Source organism: Oryctolagus cuniculus, chromosome 3 (genome assembly GCF_051225735.1).
Source record: "Oryctolagus cuniculus isolate XC-2025 breed Fujian yellow rabbit chromosome 3, ASM5122573v1, whole genome shotgun sequence".
NCBI lineage: Eukaryota > Metazoa > Chordata > Mammalia > Lagomorpha > Leporidae > Oryctolagus > Oryctolagus cuniculus.
Window position 1 is genome coordinate 38,980,961 of NC_142869.1, and position 20,058 is coordinate 39,001,018.

General features: G+C 38.8%; 1 protein-coding gene across 50 annotated transcripts in view; it reads left to right on the plus strand.

The window, feature by feature from the left end:
- The window catches only part of HYCC2 (hyccin PI4KA lipid kinase complex subunit 2), a 76,863-nt gene that overhangs the window by 48,222 nt on the left and 8,583 nt on the right, over positions 1–20,058 (plus strand). For 35 of the 50 annotated variants that reach the window (XM_089330090.1, XM_089330073.1, XM_089330082.1 and 32 more), the window contains 7 exons: positions 2,008–2,088; positions 2,800–2,915; positions 7,546–7,641; positions 12,492–12,608; positions 13,140–13,227; positions 15,878–16,037; positions 16,742–16,909. In XM_089330090.1, the coding sequence (XP_089186216.1) occupies positions 2,008–2,088; positions 2,800–2,915; positions 7,546–7,641; positions 12,492–12,608; positions 13,140–13,227; positions 15,878–16,037; positions 16,742–16,909 (826 nt within the window). The remainder of the gene's footprint in view (positions 1–2,007; positions 2,089–2,799; positions 2,916–7,545; positions 7,642–12,491; positions 12,609–13,139; positions 13,228–15,877; positions 16,038–16,741; positions 16,910–20,058) is intronic. The other 15 variants (XM_089330095.1, XM_017343025.4, XM_070070404.2 and 12 more) reach the window with 1 other exon arrangement.

The window sequence follows — 20,058 nt, forward strand, 5'->3', positions numbered from 1 at the left end:
CAGTAACAAATACTCCACATAAAGAAGTTGAGGATTTTTGTTTTAAAGATTCATTTATTTGGGGCCGGAGCTGTGGCACAGCAGGTTAACGCCCTGGTCTGAAGCGCCGGTATCCCATATTGGCGCCTGTTCGAGACCTGGCTGCTTCACTTCCAATTCAACTCTCTGCTTTGGTTGAGAAAGCAGTAGAAGATGGCCCAAGTCGATGGTCCCCTGCGCCCATGTGGGAGACCTAGAGGAAGATCCTGGTTCCTGGCTTCGGATTGGCTCAGCTCCTGTCCTTGCGGCCATTTGGGGAGTGAACCAGCGGATGGAAAACCTTTCTCTCTCTCTCCCTGTAACTCTGCCTCTCAAATAAATAAGTAAAATCTTAAAAAAAAAAAAAAAAAAAAAGAAATATAAACTACTTATTTACTAGAAAGAGACACCAAGATCTGCTACCCACTGGTTTACTCCCCACATGGCCACACAGCCAGGAACTCCATCCGGGTCTGTCACATGGGTGACAGTGGCCCAGGTACTTTGGCCGTCTTCTACTACCATCCCAAGCGCATTAGCAGGAAACTGGTTTGGAAGTAGAGTAGCCAGGACTCAAACCAGTACTCAAAGACAGGATGCCAGCATTGCAAGCAGAGACTTAATCCAGTATGCCACAGTGTGGGCCCCCTGAATATGAATTTATTTTTAATCAGTTGAGCTAACATTAATTATGTTTATATATAATGTAGTTCATTAATTTATTGCTAAATGATTGTGAGAGATTTCTTTTATTCATGAATCATTCTTAAATGTTCTTACCATAAAAGAAAAAGATAACTCTGAGATATTAGATACATTAATTAGCTTGATATTGTTAATCATTTCACAGTGTATAGATATAAGAAAATGTAAGATTATATGTCAATTATATGTGTAAATATAATTTTTATCAATAACTGAAAATTGTAAAAAAATTATTGTGTGTAAGAATAATTTGTTTTTCTTCTTTAATAAGTGTGGCTCTTTTGGCTGAGCTATTTAATTTAAAAAAAAAGATTTATTTTCTTTTAAAGATTTATTTATGTGAAAGGCAGAGTTACAGAGAGGTCGGGCAGAGGGAGAGAGGTAGGTCTTCATCCACTGGTTCACTCCCTAAATGGCCACAACAGCCAGAACTGGACCTGTCCAAAGCTAGGACCCAAGAGCTTCTTCCAGGTCTCCTACATGGGTGCAGGGGCCCAAGGTCTTGGGCCATCTTCTACTGCTTTCCTAGGCCATAGCAGAGAACTGGATCAGAAGTGGAGCAGTCAGGACTTTAATGGGTGCCCTTATAGGATGCCAGCACTGTGTTCTACACCACAGTGCCAGACCCTATTTGTTTAGTTGAAAAGCAGAATTACAGAAAGAAGGAGAGGCAGAGAGATCTTCATCTGCTGGTTCACTTCCCAAATGGCTGCAACAGGCTGAAAAGCTTCTGCTAAAGCCAGGAGCTTCATCTGTGACTCCCATATGGGTGGTAGGGGCCCAGGTATTTGGACCATTTTCCACTGCTTTCTTAGATGCAATAGCAGGGTGCTGGATTGGAAGTGGAGCTGCTAGGATTCAAACTAGTGCTCATATGGTATGCCTGTGTCATAGGCAGCGGTTTAATAAGCTGCTCCACAATGCCAGCCCTGAGACTTTTTATTTTAACATCAGCAATTTGCTCAGAGATGTTTCAACTAAAAGATTAATCACTTATAATCTCCCTGTACTCCTGTAAACATTGATTTGTGCACCTGCTTCATGTCTTTGCTCTCTTGTTGTGTTTGATTTAGTGTAGTGTTATGCTCAGTATCTGCCTATATTTGATAACTGTACTGCTAAGTTGTGTAAGCTGTTAAATTAGAAAAGGTATTTAGGATAGTAATATTGTTTGTATATTACTATTTCTAAAACTCTTCCTTAATTACCATGTTATATTCTGTATATTAAGACTGAAATTATTTCTTATAGACCTGTGATTATTTGTGGTTTTTTTGACTCTAGGAAATTGCTGATAAAGATGGAAACAATAAAGTTTTATCTTTCACTATCCCTTCCTTATCCAAGCCTTCAATATACCATGAAGTAAGTAACATTGGAAAGGTGAAATTGTTTAAAATGATAAGAGATAAAAAGTCAGTTTCTTATCCATGATAAATATTCTTCACATGTTGACTGATTTACTTCTTAAATGTATATATTATTACTTATGTAAGACTGAGCTGTGTCAAGAAGGGCAGGAAGAAATTAATGGAAAATTATCCTCTACTTCTTTTTTATTCTATAAGTGTCTATTTTTTTAAATTCTTCATGTTATTTAGAAATTACCTATTACATTGGTTTTTTAAAATCTTTAGGATAAAATGATTACTTACAGTTCTTCTAACTTCAGAAACATATCTTCAATATTGTTTGTATTTTATACAATTACAAGTAGTTATAATCTGTGTTCTGGAATACAGACAAGTTAAGTGATATACTTAATATATCTATTGATATATTTTTATTTAATCTTTAATCTTTTCAGCAACTTTTGTTAATCTTTTCTAGATATAGATTCATTCCATAATCTTTCAAAAATAAAGCAATGTATTTTTAACTTTCTGTATTTTATATATATAATTTTCAAAATGAGGCATAGAGTATATATATAAATGAGAAATGGAAAAGATTTTGAAAGATAAGAATAAATTATTTGAAACTACCTTTTATTTTCACAGAATTAATTATCATTACTTGCTGTAGATGTTTACTTTATGTTAGAGACACTGTCTCAAACTATACTTTATTTTGTAGCCCTCAACAATTGGATCCATGGCTTTGACAGAAGGGGCATTGTGTCAGCATGATCTCATCAGAGTTGTTTATAGCGATCTGCATCCTCAGAGAGAAACATTCACTGCACAAAATCGGTAATGGTCAGAACTGTAGACAGTAACAGCTGTTAGTTTATGCTTGATAGTTAACTGTAAGTATTACTTATTAGTAACTATAAGTAATTTCTTAATTATTAGTTACTCAATGAGCTTTTGAGAGAGAGAAAGAGAAGTCTTCTAACTACTACTTCACTACCCCTCATGCCCAAAGTCAGAAGCCCTATCCAGGTATCCCATGTGTGTGGCAGGGACCCAAACAAAGCAGCTCTAACGTGGGATGAGATTATCTACACATCCATCCCTTAATTACCTTTCAAAAACATTTTCCTATATCAAACCATATCAACCCAACTAGAATCTTTGAGGACAGAATCAAAAGTTCATTAAGTAACCCATGTGCCACTTTTTAGAGACTGTAAAATTGGGAAAGTATTTAGTTACCCATTTAGTAATTTACTGAGCAATTAAAATGTGTTAGACTCTGTACTGGATACTAGTGTTAGAGATTAATAAATTAGGGTCTCTCTCTGAAAGTTGCTTTTCAGGGACTGTTATTGTGGCATAGCAGATTAAGCCACTGCTCATAATGCCTGCATTTTATAAGAGCACTGGTTCAAGTCCAAGCTGCTTTATTTCCTATTTAGCTCCTAGCTAATGCTCCTGGGAAGGCAGTGGAAGATGACCTCAGTGCCTGGACCCCTGCTGCCCATGTGGGAGACCCAGATAGATTTATAGATTTCTAGGCTTCCGGCTTCCAGGCCAGGCCCAGACCTGACCTTTGTGGCCCCAGGGAGTGTGAACCAGTAGATGGAAGATTGATTGATCTCTCTAAGTCTACCTTTCAAATAAATAAGTAAACCTAAAAAAAATTTTTTTGCTTTTTACCAAGTGAGTGAAACACAAGTAAAGGCAGAAAGTTACAATTCAGTGGGAGAAATGCTAGACTAGGCTTAAAGTGAAAAGGGACCAATTTCCTTTAGCTGGGAAAATCAGTGGTCATATGACTAAGGTAAAAGTTTGACTCAAGACTTGAAACCTTAGCTGGGGTTTCAAGTAAGAAGAGTAGCATTCATAAGAACAAGGAGTTGTGAAATGTTACAGCATATTCATGGAATGGTTAAGAAAATTGATGTAGTATGATACATGATGTAGTATGATACCATGATTCATTGGAGAGAAGTAAGGCTCTCTAGAGAAGTAAGTTGAGGATAGATTTTAAAGAACCTCCATGACATAGAAAGTTAAGCCTCTGCCTGCAGTGTCAGCATCTCACATGGGCACCAGTTTGAGTCCTGGCTGCTCCATTTCCAATCCAACTCCTGGCTAATGCACCTGGGAAAGCAGAATAAGATGGCCCTGAACCCATGTGGGAGACTTGGAAGAAGCTCCTGGCTTCAGCTTGGCCCAACCCTAGCCATTGTGGCCATCTGGGGAATGAACCATTGGATGGAAGATCTTGTCCGTCCGTGTTCTCTCTCTCTCTCTCTCTATATATATAAAATCTGCCTAATAAATAAGTAAACCTTTAAAAAATAAATAAAGAACCTTGTTATAAGTTTGGATTTTATCATGTAGTCAATAAAAAAGTAGAGGACTCATGGAGAAGTCATCAGTTCAAGCGTGATTTTTTTTTTAAATTTTCTGTTGGTTACTTTATTTTTTTTAATTTTTATATATATTTTTAAATATTTTATTGAGAGGCAGAACCACAGAGGGAGGGAGAGACAGAGAAAGGTCTTCCACCCACTGGTTCACTCCCACTATGGCCACAGTTGAGCTGATCTGAAGCCAGGACCCAGGAGCCTCCTCCAGGTCTCCCACATGGATACAGGGGCCCAAGCACTTGAGCCATCTTCTACTGCTTTTCCAGGCCATCGCAGAGAACTAGATAGGAAGTGGAGCAGCGAGGACACAAACTGGCACTCATGGGATGCTGGCACTACACGAGGCAGTTTTACTGGCTATAACACAGTGCTGGCCCCTTAAGTCTGATTTTTTAAAGAAGAAAATATAGATGATAGCATGGGATATATCTTTTATAAGAAGAGAAATAGGGAAATCATTGAGGGGGATGATGAAGTAATCTGAGGAATCAAAAAGTACAGTATTAAGGCCTTGTTATAACCAGTGGATGTATGATTTACTACAGTCCCTAGTAGAAATAATTGTGTGTACTTGTGGGGAGCAACTGAGACTAGACTAAGTTACTGGAACTAAGACTAACACTATGCATCTGATCTGCCACAATATGGCGCTGAGAGACAGCAAACAACTTCTACACAGCTGCCTCGCCAATTTGACTGATAAGCTGCAGGAGCTGATCCTGCTCCTGATTGGAGGAGAGCAGCGTGCTTGGGCAGCAGAGCATGGATTGGTGGAAGAGGACTATAAAGGAAGAGAGAGACAATATGCACCGGAAACATCTGAGGAACATCTGAGCAGCCCCTGAGAGAGCCGGCCAGCGGTGTGCCGCTCCTCCGCAGAAGGGGGAAAGCGGCGGGGGTGCCGCCCCTCCGCAGAGGCTGGGGAGGGGAGGGCAGCAGCTAACCCGGGACGGCATCATTCCTCCGTGAGTGAGGGACCGGCAGCAAACCCGGGAAGGGCCGGGCAAAGAGAACAGCGCAGGGTCTAGTGTCATTCCTCCGCGAATGGGGGAGCGACATGTACTTCAAAAGATACAGTCAGGAAAGTGAAGAGGCAACCGACAGAATGGGAAAAAATATTTGCAAACTGTGCAACAGATAAAGAGTTGATAACCAGAATCTACAAAGAAATCAAGAAACTCCACAACATCAAAACAAACAACCCACTTAAGAGATGGGCCAGGGACCTCAATAGACATTTTGCAAAAGAGGAAATCCAAATGGCCAACAGACACATGAAAAAATGTTCAAGATCACTAGCAATCAGGGAAATGCAAATCAAAACCACAATGAGGTTTCACCTCACCACAGTTAGAATGGCTCACATTCAGAAATCTACCAACAATAGATGCTGGAGAGGATGTGGGGAAAAAGCGACACTAACCCACTGTTGGTGGGAATGCAAACTGGTTAAGCCACTATGGAAGTCAGTCTGGAGATTCCTCAGAAACCTGAATATAACCCTACCATACAACCCAGCCATCCCACTCCTTGGAATTTACCCAAAGGAAATTAAATTGGCAAACAAACAAGCTGTCTGCACATTAATGTTTATTGCAGCTCAATTCACAATAGCTAAGACCTGGAACCAACCCAAATGCCCATCAACAGTAGACTGGATAAAGAAATTATGGGACATGTATTCTATAGAATGCTATACATCAGTAAAAAACAATGAAATCCGGTCATTTGCAACAAGATGGTGGAATCTGGAAAACATTATGCTGAGTGAATTAAGCCAGTCCCAAAGGGACAAATATCATATGTTCTCCCTGATCGGTGACAACTAACTGAGCACCAAAGGGGAAACCTGTTGAAGTGAAATGAGAAACAGTGACTTGATCAGCTCTTGTCCTGACGGTTGATGTACAATGTAATACTTTATCCATTTTAGGTTTTTTTTGTTCTAGTACTATTGGTTGAACTCTGTAATTAACACACAGTTATTCTTAGGTGTTTAAATGTTAACTGAAAAGTGATCCCTGTTAAATATAAGAGTGGGAATAAGAGAGGGAGGAGATGTACAATTTGGGACATGCTCAATTGGACTTGCCCCATGGTGGAGTTAGAAACATGCCAGGGAATTCCAATACAATCCCATCAAGGTGGCGTGTACCAATGCCATCTCACTAGTCCAAGTGATCAATTTCAATTCACAATTGATCACACTGATAGGTCTAAGAGTCAAAGGGATCGCACAAACAAGACTGGTGTCTGCTAATACTAACTGATAGAATCAAAAAGGGAGAGAACTATCCGACATGGGAAGTGGGATACACAGCAGACTCATAGAATGGCAGATGTCCTAAATAGCACTCTGGCCTCAGAATCAGCCCTTAAGGCAGTAAGATATGGCTGAAGAGCCCATGAGAGTATTTTAGGCATGGAAAGCCAAGACACTCTGGGGGAAAAAAAAAAAAAGAAGACCTAAATGAAAGATCTCTGCGAGTGAGATCCCAGTGGAAAGAATGGGGCCATCAAAGAAGGAGGTACCTTTCTCTGAAGGGAGGAGAGAACTTCCACTTTGACTATGACCCTGTCGGAATAAGATCGAAGTTGGCGAACCCAAAAGGCTTCCATAGCCTTGGCAATTCATGACTAGAGCCTAGGGAGATTACTGACACCATAAACAAGAGTGTCCAATTGTTAAGTCAACAACAGGAGTCACTGTGCACTTACTCCTCATGTGGGATCTGTCCTTAATGTGTTGTCCAAAGTGAAGTAATGCTATAACTAGTACTAAAACAGTATTTTACACTTTGTGTTTCTGTGTGGGTGCAAACTGATGAAATCTTTACTTAATATATACTGAATTGATCTTTTGTATATAAAGATAATTGAAAATGAATCTTGATGTGAACAGAATGGGAGAGGGAGCGGGAGATGGGAGGGGTGCGAGTGGGAGGGAAATTATGGGGGTGGAAAGCCAATGTAATCCGTAAACTGTACTTTGGAAATTTATATTTACTAAATAATAATAAAAAAGAAATAATTGTGTGTAATCCTTTTCCATTGTTTTCTAGGTTTGAAGTCCTGAGTTTTCTCATGTTGTGTTATAATTCTGCTATTGTGTATATGCCTGCCTCATCTTACCAATCGCTTTGTCGGATGGGTTCCAGGTAAGAGAGTAATTATTATTAACCTTCATAGTCATTCATGTATTTGACAAATATTTGTTGAACACATTCTGTGTTCCAGGCATTGTTTTAACTTCTGGTGATACAGCAGCAAACAAAACTTACAGAGCTACATTCCAGTAGGAATCTCCCAGTTCTTATTTCAGCATTAAAGAACTTCTTTCATTCCTTCGTCCGTCCGTTCCTTCCTTCCTTCTGGATTTATTCATTCATTCGAAAGGCAGAGATACAGAGAGAAGGAGAGAGAAAAAAAAAAAACACACACAAAAAAACAGAAATCTTTTATTTGCTGATCACTCCCCAAATGGCCACGGTGGCCACGGCTGGGTCTGGTCAAAGCCAGGAGCTTCTTCTGGGTCTCCCACTTGAGCACATGAGCTTGGGCCATCCTCCACTGCTTTCCCAGGTGTATTATCAGGAAGCCAGATTGGAAGTGGAGTAGCTGGGACTTGAGCAGGCACCCATATGGGATACCAACACTGCAGGCAGAGGCTACTTCTACACCACAGCTCCAGCCCTTAAAGAACTATTTTCCTTTTTAGTGTATTAAATGGAGAATATTATTATGTCCCATAAGTTATGGTTATATCTAAGAGCTCACAAAAGACCTATCATCCTTGGGTTCTTTAAAGATAATTAAGTTTGTAAAAGGAAAGAAGAGGGAGGAAGGAAGGGAAGAGAGGAGAGGGGAAGCAAAATCACCCTTGAGAAGTAGTAACATTGAACGGCCCTTGTCTAGACTGTCCCTCCCTTCCTCCTTCCCTCTCTCCCTTTCTCTCTCTTTCTCTCTTTCTTCCTTTCTTTTTCTTTTTTGGACTAAATAGGAGAGGGAGGAGGAAGAGGTGTGGGAGAGCGGGTACAGTGGGAAAAATTACTATGTTACTAATTTTATATTTATGAGGTACATACAAATAAAAGAACTAAAATTAAAAAAATAATTATTTTATAATTGAACTTGTACTTTAAGCCTAGATATCTAAGTTTAGGGTTGTTTAGTGACAATACCTAATCACTTTCTGGATGCCAATTCTTATAAATTACTTAGAGTACTTTAAATGGTCCTTTATAAGAGGAAATTGTTAGGGAATGTAAATGTTTTCCTTTATTTTTTTAAGATTTATTTATTTATTTGAAAGTCAGAGTTACACAGAGAGAGGAGAGGCAGAGAGAGAGAGGTCCTCCATCTGCTGGTCCAATCCCAAGTTGGCCGCAATGGCCAGAGCTGTGCCAAAGCCAGGAGCCAAGAGCTTCTTCCAGGTCCCCCACATTGGTGTAGGGGCCCAAGCACTTGGGCCATCTTCTACTGCTTTCTCAGGCTGTAGCAGGAGCTGGATCGAAAGTGGAGTAGCTGGGACACATGTCAGATGCTGGTACTGCAGGCAGCGGCTTTACCCACTCCGCCACAGCGCCGGCCCCAAATCTGTTCCTTTAAACATTTCATAAGCAACTACTTCGGGGCCAGCGCTGTGGTGCCAGCATCCCATATGGGCGCCGGTTCTAGTCCAGCTGCTCCTCTTCCTATCCAGCTCTCTGCTGTGGCCTTGGAAAGCAGTAGAAGATGGCCCAAGTCCTTGGGCCCCTGCACCTGTGTGGGAGACCTGGAAGAAGCTCCCGGCTCCTGGCTTCGCATCAGCGCAACTCCAGCCAATGCAGCCATCTGGTGAGCGAACCAGAGGATGGAAGAACTCTCTCTCTCTCTGCCTCACCTTCTGTTTCTGTGTAACTCTTCCACGTAAAATAAAAATAAAAAATTAAAAAAAAAAAAAGAAAAATAAGTAATTATCTCTGTGCTGGAGGTCAGCCATAACAGCAGTTAGCCACGTGTTCCAGGTGTGTGTGTTGAGCGGCACCAAGAGGGAGGTATGCTGTGTGTCCTAGAATGTAATCTTTATTAAATCAAAATTTTTAGTAATTTTGAACAGACCTGAGCTGAAATTTAAATTTGCATTATATAAAATAAATTTAAGTAATATAAATTGGCTTAGAGACAAGGAATGTTTAGTTACAGAATTTCCTCTATAAGGGAATTGTGACTTCATCCTGATTTTACTTAAGGAAACAAAGCTCACCCCCCAAAAATTTTAACTGCTACATTAGTTTTCTGTTGCTGTGTAACAAATAGCCACAAATTTAGTGGTTTAAAACATGACACATTTATTATTTCACAATTTCTGTGGGTCAAGAATCCATACGTTGGGGCCAGCACTGTGGCATAGAAGGTTAAGCCTCTGCCTGCAGTGCTGTCTGCTCTGCTTCAAATCCAGCTCCCTGCTAATGTGCCTGGGGAAGCTCCCCTGCAGCCATGTAGAAGACAGAAGAAGCTCCTGGCTCCTGGCTTTGGCCTGGCCCAGCCCCAGCTGTTGCGACCATTTGGGGAGTGACTCAGTGGATGGAAGATCTCTGTCTCCCTTCCCCATCTCTGCCTTTCAACTAAGGCATGGCTGAGGTGGGTCCTTTGTGTAAGCTTTTTTTTTCTTAATTATTATTAAAGATTGAGTTATAGAGAAGTGGGGGAGGGGTGTCTTCCATCTGCTATTTCACTCCCTAAATGGCTGCAGTGGTTGGAACTGAGCCAATCTGAAGCCAGGAACCTGGAGCTTCTTCTAGGTCTCCTACGTGGGTGCTGGGGCCCAAGGACTTGGAGCATCTTTCACTGCTTTCCCAGGTACATTAGCAGAGAGCTGGATTGGAATTGGAGCAGCCAGGACTTGAACCATTACCCATATGAGATGCCAGTACTGCAGGCAGTAGCTTTACTCGCTACACCACAGCACCAGTCCCTGCTTAAGCTCTTACAAGGCAGTTAAGATATAGGCCGGAGCTGTAGTCTCATCTGTTTGTGTGGGTTTAGGACTGAGGGCTTCAGTGTCTTATTGGCTGTCTGCTGGAAGCTATCTTCAGCTGCTTACCACATGGCCCTCCCAACATAGGTAGTGTATGTCATGGCTGTGTGCCTCTTCAAAGCCGGAGAAGGAGAGAAACTCTAGCAAGAAGTGTTACCTTACAGAACATAATGATGTACACATGATCATGGAATCCCATCACCTTTGCTGTATTCTATTAGTTACAAGCAGCTCACAGGTCATAACTTCAACCCAAGGGGAAGGAATGATACAGGGCGTGAATATTGTGAAGAAGGAAACCCAGCTCCCCTGGTGCGCCAAGAGTCTGTGTGCAACAGATGCTTTGCTTAAGTTCACTTGTGATTGTTATTGGAAGAAAGTGTGATCCAGTTTATAATAAAATTCATTAATTTTGCTAATTGGAAAGACATCAATTTAGTTGTAACTTTGACTTTATAGATTATCTTAAAATAAGTATATTATTTTTATTGCCTGTAATAACATGATTAATGACAGAAAAAGTTCTTGTCTAACTCAGCTTTTTCAAAAGAATATACTGTTTAAGAACTTACTGCCTCTGTGCAGATAAATTTATTTATAAGTGACTATTTTTTGGTTCATTTAAAGAAATCTGCGAGCTCTTATCGGCAACATTGTGACTTTTAACGGAATTTTTTAAGAAAAAAAGTAATGGCATAGTTTAGTAATCCTCAAACTTCGGTTCACATATTCCCTAAAGAATTTTGAAAAACTTTTTTACCCAATATGCTTTTCACTTGACATTTAAAATTTTTCATTTGGGCCTGGCACTGTGGCGTAGCGGGAAAAACTGCCACCTGCAATGCTGGCATCCCATATGGGTGCTGGTTCAAAGCCCAGGTACTCTACTTCTGACCCAGCTCCCTGCTAATGCTCCTGGGAAAGCAGCAGAGGATGCCCAAATGCTTGGGACCTTACACCCATGTGGGAGACCAGAAGAAGCTCCTGGATCTTGGCTTTGGACCAGCCCGGCTTCAGCGGTTGTGGCCATCTGGGGAGTGAACTAGCAATGGAAGACCTCTCTCTCTGCCTGTGCCACTCTGTAACTCTGCCTTTCAAATAAATAAATCTTTTTAAAAAAATTTCTTCTAGACTCAACATTGCAATTCTAATAAATTGTAACTCTTGATAATTAAACATAACTTTTAGAAGCATCTTTTAGTGAAACAATGTAGGGAGTTATTTATGGTACTTTTGATTTAAAATGACCTCACAGTGTTTTTTTCTCTTTTTTTTTTTTTTAAAGATTTATTTATCTTATTTGGAAGTTAGAGTTACAGAGAGGCAGAGACAAAGAGGCAGAGAGAGAGAGAGGTCTTCCACCCATTGGTTCACTCCCCAGATTGCCACAATGGCCAGAGCTGAGCCTATCTGAAGCCAGGAACCAGGAGGTTTCTTCCAGGTCTCCCACGTGGGTGCAAGGGCCCAAGCACTTGGGCCATCTTCTACTGCTTTCCCAGGCCATAACAGAGCTAGATCCAAAGTAGAGCACCCAGGACTCGAACAGGTGCCCATATGGGATGCTGGCACTGTAGGTGGTGTCTTTACCTGCTATGCCACAGTGCTGGCCCCCTTCACAGTGTTTTGAAATGTCTCTTTGTTTTGAGATTGATACAATTGGAATGAGTGAAAATCATTTTTGGGTGTGTGAAGGAAAAAAATGATTGTCAAAGAGGTGGTTAGCTATTTTTAAAAGGTTGCTTATATGGATGTAGCATGCTAGAATGGATTCTTTATGAGGGCTCAAATTTTATTTTTTATTTTTCTGTTCATGTTTTGAGCATAGGCCCAAACAATTACTGGTGTGTGTGTGTATGTGTGTGTATATATATATATATATGGCAGGCACTCAGTAAATATTTGCAAAATGAATAAATAAGTTTACAAGAGCAGAAACTATTTTTATTTAATGCATTAGGAAATCACACTTGCTAAATACATTTTTCCCAGGGTTTGTGTGAGTGGGTTTCCACGGCAACATGAAAAACATTGGAAAGAACTCTGTGGCCGAATAGTATTGGATCCTGAATTTATGGTGCAACTCCTCACAGGCATTTATTATGCCATGTAAGTAATTTGGTAGAATTATGAAATTATATATTTGTCTTGTAATGTTTGGAACTTTTAATGTTTCTCTTTCTTATTAAACACAGCACTGAATTTTCTGCTCCATAATGAGCAAGTTATCTTGTTTAATAAGGCTTCTGTTTAGTACTTTAAAAATACCCAAAATATAGCTAGTCATTTAAAACTGGAGTCTTAGAAATTGTCAGGTTTTCTATATGGAAAACTACATGTGTGTATCTCTCCACAGGTTCATAATCCATGTTTTCATGAATGCATCAAATAAATTATTCTGAATATCATCACATGATAAAGATCAATTTATTTGAAGAAACACCTGTGAGCTACTTGAAATATACTATTTGAAATCTTCATTTTGTTCTTAAAACTGAAATTGGGGCAATTTAGAAATAATGTAAACATTGATATGAAAATTTTTCTCACATCCAAAGTAGTAGGACTTAGAACAATTTAAAAATATTTTGAAGGTTAGAGATATTTGCTCAAGATAGTTAATGATTTGCTTTTCTATAGGTATAATGGACAGTGGGACCTTGGTCAGGAAGTTCTTGATGACATCATTTATAGAGCTCAGCTAGAACTGTTTTCTCAACCACTGTTGGTAGGTTTCTGTGTTTATTCTTTTTTAAACTGTTTGTTTGTTTGTTTGTTGTTTTTTTTGAGAGGAAAAGAGGGCATACAGAACTCCTTCCTATCTGCTTTTTCACTCACCAAATGCATACATGAATTCAGGCTGGATCAGTCTGAAACTAGGAGGCAGGAACTCAAGTTAGGTCTCCCACATGAGTGGCAGGAACCCAACTATTTGAGCCATCAGTGCTACCTCCCAGGGTCCACCTCAGCAGGAAGCTACAATTAAAAGCCTCGGAGCGAAGTACTGAACCTGGGCATTCCAGTGTGGGATGTGGGCATCTCTAACCAGCATCTTAACCACCAAACCAAATACCCACCCCAACCAACTGAATTCTAAACCATCAGTTTTTTTTTAATCAAGACATGTAGTACACAAACTGAAAAAAATATTCTCAGTGGGCATAATAAGAAAAATCCAATTAATATTCTATAGTAAACATTTCGTACTCCTCCCTCAAGCTAAGTAAATCTCAAAAGTTAAATCAACAATTAAAAGACAAATGTGAAAATCCAGGAGTAGAGTGAGCAAGGCAATTTTTTTTTTAAAGATTTATTTATTTGAAAGAGTTACAGAGGGAGGTAGAGACAGAGAGAGAGAGGTATCTTCCATTCACTGGTTCACTCCCCAAATGACCTCAAAGGCTGGAGCTGAACCAATCCGAAGCTAGGAGCCGGGAGCTTCTTCTGGATCTCCCATGTGGGTGCAGGGGTCCAAGGACTTGGGCTGTCTTCTGCTGCTTTCCCAGGCACATTAGCAGGACGAGTTGTATAGGAAGTGGAGCAGCCAGGACTTGAACTGGCACCCATATGGGATGCTGATGCTGCAGACCTGGGCTTTAACCTGCTGTGCCACAGCGCAGCCCCCACTGGACATTTTTTATGTTATGGTGATAATATGGTACAAATCTGAACATCCCTCTGCAGAAGCGGTTTGATCATTTATGTTTGTTTTCTTTGCCCCTCTGTCCTGTGTCTGGCAAAATATCTCAGAAAACTAATTTAAATATCAAAAGTATTAGAAGCACAACATTTCAGTATTGTTTTAATTGCAAAAGATTAAGAGCAGTCTAAATGATTTAAGTTATATCTATTTGATGAAATTATATATTTGAGAATTTATGTTAGAGAAAAATGCTAGTTTTATCAAGTGTAAAAGCAGTATGTGTTAATTTTTTTTAAAGTCTAGGCATCATAGAGGAAGCTACACAAAATACTAATTGTTGTCTAGGTGATTCAGTTGTCAATGGTTTATATACCTTTCCAGTTTTTAAGCTTTTAGTAGTATTTTTATGCTAGCATTTTATTGTTTGTTTACTTGAGAGATAGAAACAGAGACAGCTTCTGTTTGCTGGTTCATTCCCCAGGTGCCCACAGTTGCTGGAACTGTACTAGGCTGAGCCAGTAACCAGAAACTCAATCCATATCTCCCTTGTGGGTGAAAGGAACCCATTGCTTGAATCATCAGTTCTACCTCCCAGGGTCCCCATTAGCAGGAAGCTAGAATCAAAGGTCCAGAGTTAGGTATCAAACCCAGGTACTCTAATGTGGGACACTAGCATCTAGTGTTTGATAGACCAAACACTTGCCCCTGTTCAAGTACTTCAAGTAGTCAATAGTGTTTTTAAAAGCTATTTTGTTTATCATTTTCATATTTTAAAATAAATAGAAATTTGTTGAAGTAGCACTTGCAATAATTCTTTGGTATTTGAATTCCCATTTTCTCTTATGTTGGTATCCCTAATTTTACGCTTAAGGGTTATAAGGATAACAAGGTAAAAAGATAAAAAAAAATCACATCATTGTAAAAAAAAAAAAAACTTGGATTTGTGAGACTCTTCAAATTAATTTATCCCTGCAACAATCTTTTTTTTTTTTTTTTTTTTTTTTTTTTTTGAAAGGTGGAGATTTACGGAGAGGGAGAGGGAGAGAGAGAGACAGAGAGAGAGAGAAAGGTCTTCATCCACTGGCTCACTCCCCAAATGGCTGAATAGCCAATCTGGGCCGATCTGAAGCCAGGAGCTTCTTCTGGGTCTCCCACATGAGTGCAGGGGCCAAAGAACTTGGGCCATCTTCTACTGCTTTCCTATGCCATAGCAGAGAGCTGCATCAGAAGTGGAGCAGCCAGGAATAGAACCAGTGCCCACATGGGATTTCCAGCACTGCAGACAGAGACTTATCCCACTGTGTCACAGAGCCAGCCCCCTTGCAACAATCTTATACATTAAATAGAAGTAGCCTTTCCCAGTCAATATAATTGAGATTAGTAAGCTATAGTCCTAGAGTACTTTTTATTAACAATCTCTGAAAAATCCAATAAGTAATACCTGTTTTATGCAAAATTGTCTTAAAGCGATAAAGTTTTTCTTTGAATAGCTCTTTCTCTTTTAAAGTGAACAAGCTTAAGGAATTAGTGGGGTCTATGACTCATGTAGTTACCAGTAATTTCTCATTTGAAGAGCCTGCTTTTTAATCCTTTTAGAATACAGAACAATAGAGATACAAATATTTGATGCATTTATACTTTTAATAGTATAGTACAGATTTTAAGTACATTTTCAAAAATTATGGATAGATGGAACAAAAACTGTATGATGTCTGTAAATTTATATAAATTTTAGGTTGCCAATGCCATGAAAAACTCATTACCGTTTGATGCTCCTGATTCTTCACAAGAAGGCCAGAAAGTACTTAAAGTAGAAGTCACTCCAACAGTGCCGAGGATTTCTCGGACTGCAATTACAACAGCTTCAATCCGCCGACATAGATGGAGGAGAGAAGGTAGGTACAAAATTGCCCTACTTGTGGGTTTTCAGACTGTATTAATATAGGCTATCAGAGTATTCTATATGATTAAAGCAAATTTTTTTAATTTTAAAAACAGCACTAGAAATATAAAATGCTAATGTATATATTTATGAAGTAGAAAGATGTTATTTTGACTGCCCTATAAATGTTAAAACAGAAAATAAGATCAGATTGATTTTTGCCTTTTTATGAACGAGTAATAAGAAAAGAAGTTGCTTTCGGCCTGTTATAACATTCCGGGGGCTGGGGAAAGTGCATGTATGAGCGTTGTGGGAGGAAACTATATAACCGGCCAAACTAACAGTACAATACAAGCTTTTCATGAAAGAATTGAATCGTGTTTCTGGATTTTTATCTTTGTTGTTCCTTTTTGTAAGTGCTGAGTCCAGCAGTGTTTCATAGACATACGGTACTTGAATAGTCAAGCTGTCTTGCCTAGAGAGATATTAATTGCCATTTTAATGATCTCTATCTTTCTGTCCTATTCATTTGCAAACCTCATGTTGTTCATCTGCCACCTAATGTGTGTGCACGTTGTGCACACACATGTAACTATATAAATAGCGTTTGTGTTTATATCATATCCATATATACATTCTCTTATCTGCCTGGGTCAAAATGCTCAAAAAAGAATAGAGCAGCACAAAAGCACTAAAATTTTATATGTTGAATCCCAGATGGCTTTGACTTCTCAAACGAGGCTGACTCGAGTATTCCTGGCTCCCCGATCCAACACGGCTCCACTGACCTAGGGATCAAACGTGTGCAAGAGGGGGAGGTGCTGGTGCGCAGGACCCCTCAGCATGGCTCGCCGGAGCCCAACTCAGCAGCAGCCACAACAGAGGGTAGGACAGAGATGAGGAGACAGAAGTCAGTGAGGCAGCTGATGGGGAAGGACCCTGGCTGTCTAACCCCAAGCAAAAAAATCTTTCCATTCTAGTGTGTGTTTCCACTGCCCCAGGGTGTATTAGCTCCTCATTGCAAAGCACCCCCACCCCTTCCTCATGTGCCTAGCACCAGGGCAGGTACAATCTTTAGTTACCATTTGTGCTGGCCTGGAGTCTGCATCCCTATGTAATCAAAAACAGCTTGGCATGGCTACTAACAAGGCAGGGGCCTGTCTCCAAGAAATCTGCAAATGCTTGGAATTTTTTCATTACTGAGCATGTTTATTCTAACGTAAGGAAACAAACAATGCACCCAGTGGACGTAAGTCTTACTAGTCAGTATGAATGATTTCTTTTATACAATAATTTATTTTTTAAAAATCTGTGAAGAGAGTTTTGCAACAGAAGTCCATTATCTTTGAGAAACTGAAAGGCTGATTTCTCTGTAATCCTAGGGTGTTAGAATTGACAGGATTTCTAATATCTTTGACAGAATATATTGGTATTGGAAGGCTTTTTATAATCTTCAGTTATCTAGGTTTAACCTGTGAACTGCTGGCCTCTCCCCTAAATGTGCTATCCTGGTGCACACTACATTTTATAGATTATTATAAATAATACTTACATAGCTCCTAACTGGGGTTGAAATGTAAAATTTAGAAGTTGGATATCCTAGTAGATCCTTATTTCTACAATGTAGTTATCTCAAATGAGGATTTTTTTTACATGCCCCACCTCCCCACCGTCACTACCATTATCTATAAAACAAGACTTTTTTGTGTGTGAAATGCCTTAGGAGTTCGCTTTGTGAGAAAGGGCACTGTAGCCAAATAATTTTTTCATTATTTAATACACTGGTACTGTGGAACTTTTACAATAATTTATTAAATAAACCATGTAGTTTTAAAAGAGGTTATGTATTTTTTACTTATTTTAAAGACCAAACCAACTAAAGCAGTTAACTTCCATCATAGGGAAGTCTTCTGCTCCTTGGTGCATTAGACATTTGAGCATGCTCAGTAAGAATCTAAATCTACCCTGTGTTCCCTTGCTGATTTGCCCAGATTGACCTTACTTCATTTAACAGTGTTGCATGTGCATGGCGTAGGGACTCAGAACAATTGGTACTCCTAAAGAAATCTTTGTTTAAATAGCTATGTAAGGTGCCATCTCCCTTTTTGTTTTTTTCTGTATCTCTTTATGTTATTCCTAGGAGTCAGTTTTATATTGTATAAAAATGAAAAAAAAAATAGATCTGGAACTCAGTTGTCCTTATTTGATTATCAGGTTATTTCTTTAAATATCTTACATTAATTATTAAAATATCCTATTTTAATGTCCCCTGTCACTGGTAAAATTTTAGTTTCAGGAAGGAATGGTGTGTGTTGTCATAAGGAGAGGGCAATAAGTTTCTTGAGTGTATTTTGCATTTCTAAAAATTACTTTATCTTTTAATTGAGGTTAAGTGTAGTTTTAAATCAATAGAAACTAAATTGATAAGCAATAAAAACCATGAATAGAAAAGTTCTTAAAAATCTTTTTCATATATTTCTTCTTTGGATCATGATTGGTATTATCACCTAGGGAGAAGATTTAAAAATTGTTTTAAAATATTGAGATACAGTTGCCATTTTATTCCTTGAGGCTTTTTAAAGAGAAAGAAGGAAGTTGCTATAACCCATGAAAAATTTTAGAAATTCTGAAGTCTGCTGGAGCTTTTGGATTAACCTACATAATTGACTTTTTTTTTTTTTAAAAAGACAGCCCATTTTTAAATATGGTTTTAAATAGTTTTACAATTAAAATTGTATTTAGGGGCAGGTATTGGCATATTGGTTAAAATGCCTGCATCCCATATCTTAGGAGTCCCCAGGTTCAAACGCTGGCTGCACTGTATTCCAGCTTCCTGCTAGTATGCACTCTGGTAGGCAGCAGGTGATTAATCAAGTGGTTGGGGCCCTGCCATCAGCATGGGAGGACCCGGATTGAGTTTCTAGCTCATGACTTCAGCTTGGCCCAGCCCTGACTCCTGAGTGCATTTGGAGAGTGAACTAGTGGATGGGAGATCTCTCTGTCTCTGTGGTTTTTTTCTCTGCCTTTCAAATAGATATATGGAAATTTATAAAACAACATTTTTACAAAATTTTATTTATTATATGTTGAAATTCAAGAGGGAATATAAGCCCATCACCTTCCTTTCTCCTGATTATCAGGTAACATTCTGTTTGTGACTTTTAAAGCTGGAATTAAAAGTTAATAAACTGAGGATAATACCTGTGATTAAAGTACACTTACTATTCATTATATTGAAACAGCATTTCCTAGAACATAAAATATCAGTAGATTCTTTTGCATGGTGCCTTTTATGTTACCATCATCTCTTTTATGGCCATATTGCTTGGGCATCAGATCTGCATGTAGCCAGATTCAGAAGCTAGCACTAAGTCTCTCAATATCCTTTCCTAATTGAACAGATACATCAAATGATATATTTCTGTTCACTCCCAGTTTTATATTACTAATACTAATTTTCAACTAGTAATTCTTTTCCTAGGTGTTTTGGAGTTTTTTATAGCAATTCTAAGTAAATTACTAAAATATATGAATATAATTTAAAGTTTTTATTTTGAGATACATCATATACAGTTCTTTTGGAGATTTTGAGAGAAGTGGTGTTGGCTGCTACTGTGCATTTTCATTGGCTTTGCATGATAATTAAAGATTATTAAACTGCTGGATATAACAAGGTGCCTTTTGCTTTAAGGATAGCCTTTTTTCATTCTTCTTTAGAAGGAAGAAAATAATCCATATGAGAGAATGTAGCTAAGAAAATATTTTTGCTTTTTCAGGTACTATGTTAAAGATTGTGTTTAAATATTTAATATTACATTTTGTTTATGTAGCCTGTAATATTTATTTAGATTTTTTCCTAACAATTCCTAAACTATAATGTTGATATCTGTTTTGTAGATTCAGATTAAACTTTCTTGCAGTCTGGGAAACATATTTAATGATGTAGCAAATCAGTATCAATTTTGAAAGAAAAAAATGTGTTACTTTCTAAGACAATGTTTATCACACTTTCAGTAAGATAATTGGGCTTCTAG